This window comes from Sphaeramia orbicularis, chromosome 17 (genome assembly GCF_902148855.1).
Source record: "Sphaeramia orbicularis chromosome 17, fSphaOr1.1, whole genome shotgun sequence".
In the NCBI taxonomy this organism is placed as follows: Eukaryota; Metazoa; Chordata; class Actinopteri; order Kurtiformes; family Apogonidae; genus Sphaeramia; species Sphaeramia orbicularis.
The window spans coordinates 19,275,974-19,281,973 of record NC_043973.1 but is presented as its reverse complement, the minus strand read 5'-3'; the positions used below and the strand labels follow the sequence as shown (position 1 = coordinate 19,281,973).

General features: G+C 35.9%; 1 protein-coding gene across 2 annotated transcripts in view; it reads right to left on the bottom strand.

Moving 5' to 3' along the window:
- Nucleotides 1-1,225: 1,225 nt before the first annotated feature.
- Nucleotides 1,226-6,000, bottom strand: part of LOC115437591 (rap guanine nucleotide exchange factor 4-like) — a 36,942-nt gene continuing 32,167 nt past the window's right edge. For both annotated transcript variants that reach the window (XM_030160870.1, XM_030160871.1), the window contains 8 exons: nt 5,552-5,677; nt 5,264-5,442; nt 4,378-4,468; nt 4,237-4,287; nt 4,072-4,159; nt 3,223-3,287; nt 1,943-1,997; nt 1,226-1,811 (listed from right to left, as the gene is read on the bottom strand). In XM_030160870.1, coding sequence (XP_030016730.1) covers nt 1,684-1,811; nt 1,943-1,997; nt 3,223-3,287; nt 4,072-4,159; nt 4,237-4,287; nt 4,378-4,468; nt 5,264-5,442; nt 5,552-5,677 — 783 coding nt within the window. In that variant the 3' untranslated portion in view covers nt 1,226-1,683. The remainder of the gene's footprint in view (nt 1,812-1,942; nt 1,998-3,222; nt 3,288-4,071; nt 4,160-4,236; nt 4,288-4,377; nt 4,469-5,263; nt 5,443-5,551; nt 5,678-6,000) is intronic.

Sequence of the window (6,000 nt, the reverse complement as noted above, 5' to 3'; positions counted from 1 at the left end):
GCCAATTTATGATTAATGGTTTTTTTAATATTACAGATGAATGAAATGGCTTTGACTAGAAGATCTTGCAAAAATAAGCCTGACGTATTCTGCTACATCTGCGGTGAATACACCATTGTACCTAACAGGAATCAAGTCACAAGTTTCATAAAGTGTGCTTACCAATCTTATTTGGGTATTAAACTTGGTGACCAAGATAAAGTTTGGGCGCCACACATGGTATGCAAGTCATGCATCAAATTTTTCAAAATCAAATTAGCAAAAAAACCTGACCTGATCAAGAAAAACAGATGTCATTTTTGGATTTAGCGGTGCAAAATGGTCCTAATTCAGTTGAAAAAACCTAGACAACTTGCAAAAAAACATTTTTTTGTAACCCAGTGCTATCGATGGCCAAAAAACAAAACCTCCTATCTGCAAATTTTTAGATTTTGAGTTTTCACATTAAATGGTGAGAACAAGGATGACTCCACATTTTCAGTCTATCGGCAAGATAATCCCGCCCTTTCTTGAGAGTCTGAGAACAGTAGAATATGCTTGGATATCTTTAACAGAAACCATACTATAATAAAACTAAATGTTTTTTTTCTTTCCTGAAAAAAGTGATTTTTTCAGATAGGAGGTTTTGTATTCTGGCCATCCTTATGTTTTAATTGTAATTGTATGTTTTTAATTTGTCTCTTTTCTATTTTTGTAAAGCACTGTGAATTGCCCTGTGTATGAATTGTGCTATACAAATAAATTTGCCTTACCATGTATTAAGAGGTAGAACCACATTGTAATCTCCATGCTCCATGCTTAACAAAGCATTGTAGCATCATAATTCACGTATAAGAACCTCTTTACTATCAGTAAGAAGTAATTTAGTAGTGATTTATGCAGAATTGGGCTTTAATAAGGGCTTTATAATGACTAACATGTATACGAATAAGCAGCTATTTAATGAGGAATATGTGCACCTTAATATAAAGCATTAAATGAAACAATATTTGAGTGTCACGACTCTTTGTAATACCATTAGGTTTAATTCAGCTAATACTCTATTAAATAGTTTTGGAAGTGTCTGACTAGCTGATGGACGCTAATACTCACCTAAAGGACATCAAATCCTAAAGATTTTCAATAACTTGGATATATTCATAAAGATTAATGAAAAATAAGTACTTTCATATTGATCTGTATATATTCAAACGAAGTCTAGATTACAACAGTTTGGAGGGATTTCCTGTGGTGTCTATGAGTATGATGATCAGGAGAGTAAAGTTTGTTTTACAGAAGTAGAATATTGTAAACTAGGGCTCGTTTTGGGGGGTTGCACAACATTACAGGACACTCAGATAGAAATCCACTGTATAGAACACAAAGCCTATGAAGTTCAGTCATGCAGGATATTGAATCAAGTTCTATACATTACAGTTCTATCTAACAGGTCCGAAACAGCAACAACTAGTACAGTATTAGTCTGGGGCTGAGACACAGCGACAACAGCAGCAGAACAATGTCTGTCTGTCCGGGAAATAGAGGCTTTAATGGCACAGTATGAGTCCTTGATTCGAAGTCTGGAATAGTCACTGTGAATTGCTACCGAACATCCAGTGGTGTTGAGTTATTTTTATCCAGGTAATGTGTGGTTGTTTTATGCTAATGTCACACAGAAGGCGACGGTGGTGGAAGATACGAGGCTCACGTCCGTCGAGGCTCCAGCCTGTAGGAGAGCTGTGTCAGCGCCCTCTGGTTGTCGATCACACAGAGCTTCCTGACGTAACCACGCACCTCTGCTTGGTTCTTATTGGGCTGGCATATGTCGGGATCTAAAGCAGATAGAGATGATATAGAATAAGGAGAAAGAGAAAAATAGACCAGCGGAAACAGGTTGCATATAGCAAATGATGTGACCAGTAGGAGTTAGAAAGAATGCTGATGACAGTGTGTGAGGACTTACTGAACGGTTGGCTTCTACAATGCCTCACTTGTCGAATCGTGTTGGCTATAATACGCTGATGAGAAAAGGATTACAAACAATATTTAAGTAGATAAGTGCAATGCAAATTATATAGCAATGGAGTTACAGCTACACAAATAAAAGTGGCATATCCATATAAAAAATACACAAATACTAATAACTAAAACAGGGAAAATAATCAAAAATATTATTTAAAACTTGTTAAAAATAACCAACGGCTAAAATTTACTTAGGGGGTCAAATGAGTGGCCATTTTTGTCAAAAAAAAAAAAAAAAAAAAGATGTAAGAAATGCATAGAACTGTGTTGAAATAATGCTAATCCATTTGTGCACAGACTACTGATATTATTTGACAGTAGAAGCTCTATTTTCAGAAATATTGGATTTTGAATAGCACGTGTATGTGAAAACTTTTGCTGGTGGACGGACGTGACATTACCCATGATGATCTGGTCAGTACCAGTACTTTATTAGTAATAAACTTATATACTTACTATTGCTAATTCTCCTCTTATTCATAAATGTTAGTATTGTGGATCAAAAACAATAACAGCTGACACAAAAACACAAAATGTGGCAGTGGACGGATGTGACATGGTTGTTACAGATCCCATCATACTGATGCTCGGCAGCCATGTCACCGTTTCCACAAATGATCCCTGTGCAAAAACTAGTATCAGAATTATTTATTGTATAGTTTATCATCATACTAAAGAGTAAATAACAATATAGAATTGTTATTTCTTTATAAAAATGCTTATTATTACAAAACTGTTGATTTAAAAAGTGACGTGTGACATTCTTAATGTATGTATTGGCATAACATAAGCAGGATGGATCAGCACCATACTCCATATTACAACCTGTAAAAATAAAACATGTGATATGTAGGATATAATCTTGTAAGAAAAATTGGGGAATCTAAAAGAACAGAATATTAGTTTTTCAGGTAAATTCAGTTAAAATATAACTTGGACTTTGTGACATGAAAATATAGCATTAATTGTGATGAAACTGGACATTTTTGAGCTGAAAACATAGTTCATATGACCATCAACATGTTGCAACAGAACTGAAATCCTGTAAATTTGCATAACTTGCATTTACCAACACAAAGTTCCTTTGGGGATTCACTTATATTGATTTCTTATGCACAAAGACATAAATAAGACCTCTAAGCAAATTTTAGCCGCCATATAAAACACACTGTACCTGAGACATGGTAGCCACTTAATTAATTAATGTGTTCAGAAACTCACCATTTTCTCAAAGTTGACCATATTATCAATGAACGTCTTGTTGCCCTCGTGTGTAAACGTCATATCTGTAAAGAAATTAGTGGCATTTAATAGCAGCCGCAATGCAACCACAGTTCATCTTTGTGCATTGCCAACAATCTCATACAAATAAATCCACTGTAAATAATATGTACATAAATAGATATATTCTTAAATATATATGTATTCATTTTTACAAAAAACAACAACACAAAACAGCCCCCCCCCCAGCACATCAATCAATTTACAGCAACACAGTCCTTACAACAATAAATTAATATGCTACAAATTAGTAATCGTATATCAAACTAGAAAAGCACTTGGAGAGCACAGACCTCCGCCAAAGCAGCTCAGTCCTCCCCCCCTTCCCCCTGATCGCCAAGATAATTTTCACTTGTTCCATTGGGAGATTTTTTTTGCACAATTCAAGATTTTTTTGCTTAATTCAATATTTTCTTGCTTAAGTCAAGCAAAAAAAATCTGCCAATGGAACAAGTGAAAATGATCTTGGTTAGATTTCTTGAAATAAGATTTTCCAGATCTATTGTCTAAAAATAAGTTCTTATATCTCACTGAAAAGTTACTCTGTAGAGTATTATGTCTTATTTTAAGTGTGATGAGATATGCTGACTAGAAATGGGAAAAATACAGTTAGTAAGATTTTGATATTTGCAGTGTATGAGGGTAACGATTTGAATAAACTGGATTTTACTGATGGAAAGACATGGGGAAAAAAGGAAAATGCATCTTGATTTCATCCAAAGTACTAGACTGATGTGAATCATCAGATCTCACCATCCCTAACATTCATATTCTCCAGATGAGTCATACCTTTAAGGAGAAGGGGCATAAAGGGGATGATTGGCGGTTCCAGTTTGGTAACAGTAAGTCGGTAGGACCGGTGGTTTCTAGATGGGTCCTGAAAATTCACATATCCAGTTGGTTAATCATTAATTAAAATGATGTGTTTTAAATAGAGCTCAAAATCCAACTTACCATCATGCTCTCAAACTCAGCATAGAACTTCTTAAACTTGGTGGGGAGTTTCTGTTGGTAAAAACAAAACGTCATTACAGTGACAAAAACAAAAAATGCAGAGACATAAATAACTGGTTCACTAACACATTTTTTATTTACCTCCCATGTCTGGCTCAGCCTGCTGACAGCAGGGTTACTCATCCCCATGATGATGGCAAAGAAAGAATTCAGGTTCTTAAATTCCCGACAACTAGAGGCAGAAACGCACAAGGAAAAAAGAAGAAACGTAAGTGTATAAGTTCCTCAAAAATAAAAGTATATTCTACCAACTGTACATCAATAAAAAAGTCTTTCAAGGTACAAATACAAACCAAGGTTATTATGGTTAACGACAACGAGGAATAAACAAAATTACAGAGAAAATATCTTAGTTTTCAGTTTTTTCAGTTTATTGTGAGTGTTTTTAGTGCAAATTTTTTCTGGTCAGTGATATAAACACACTGAGTCATTTCATGGCTGTTTTTTTATGTTGAATATCTGGCACATCCTTGTGTTTTGTCTTTTTTTGTTACTTTATTTTTATTGTTTCATCTCTGTACAATACAAAACAAACATAAGGGACATTTGGGCTACATTGACCATAGAAAAGTAATGTGATGTTGAAATGAAAATTGTCCATTTCTCCCATTTGTCATGACACTGCTCTGTGTGTTTTCCCTTTTAACATCTTAGGAAAACCTTTTATAGTTTTACAAATCTTCTGTGTTGGTTTGTTCATCAGTCCTATGTGAAAACCTCTTTGAAAATGCTGTTGAGATTTTACTACACAATAGATTTTTTGACCTGTGTGACTGTTGTCCCTCACAAATATCCCAAAAAGAGACTAAAACTAACAATGAATCCAATGAAAACTACAGAAAAAATACACACACATGCAGGCCCATTGTAATTAAATAAAACTAAAAAGTAATGAAAACTGCAGGAGTATTAGGCCTTGAATCAGCCTTGGTCCTAGCCAGTATAAATGTGGTGTGATTCTACTCACTGTGCTGCTATCTTAATGAACTTCTTGAGGAGCTGGACTCTCTTGCTCAGTTGTCCACATAGACACACCTCAGTGACCACCCACAACTGGACCTGGTTGAATCTCCGCAGGAAAAGGTCCAGGTTGGCCGTGGTCCTTCTGAAGCTCTGCCGGCCAAATGTGTGGTAGAGCAACTCATGCTGAGGAGAAGAAGGGTGGAAATACCGTCACTGAACACCACGTACACTCCAGCCTTCCTGTTCATGTTTCTAATGCTCAGTGTGGATGTATGTGGAGTGTGTGCGGTACCTCATGGACACAGCTGAAGAGCTCCCAGTCAAACATGGTCATTTGATAAGCCAAGTCCTTAGAGCTCATCAACTCAAATGTTGACATAGAGCCTGCAGTGGGGCCCTCCTGGTCTGGAAGGGGAGTCTGAAGCAACAGCACATAGAGAAGAGGTTAATTTGCATCAAACAAATCAGTACATGTTAAAATCACTACATGTCAGGGCCGTTCAATAAGTTCATGGCCTCACCCAGAAACTCACTGGTTGTTATAATACAGGATGTTACATTCTTTCATGATGGGATAGTGATGCTTGAACATCGATGGACCAAGTGCATTGCTGTAAATGAAGATTATGTTGAAAAATAAAATATAAATTATCAGTCTGTGTTGTTCTGTTCTGGGTGAGGCCATGAACTTATTGAACAGCCCTCGTATTAGGCCTGCAATGGTACACAAAATTTTCAGTT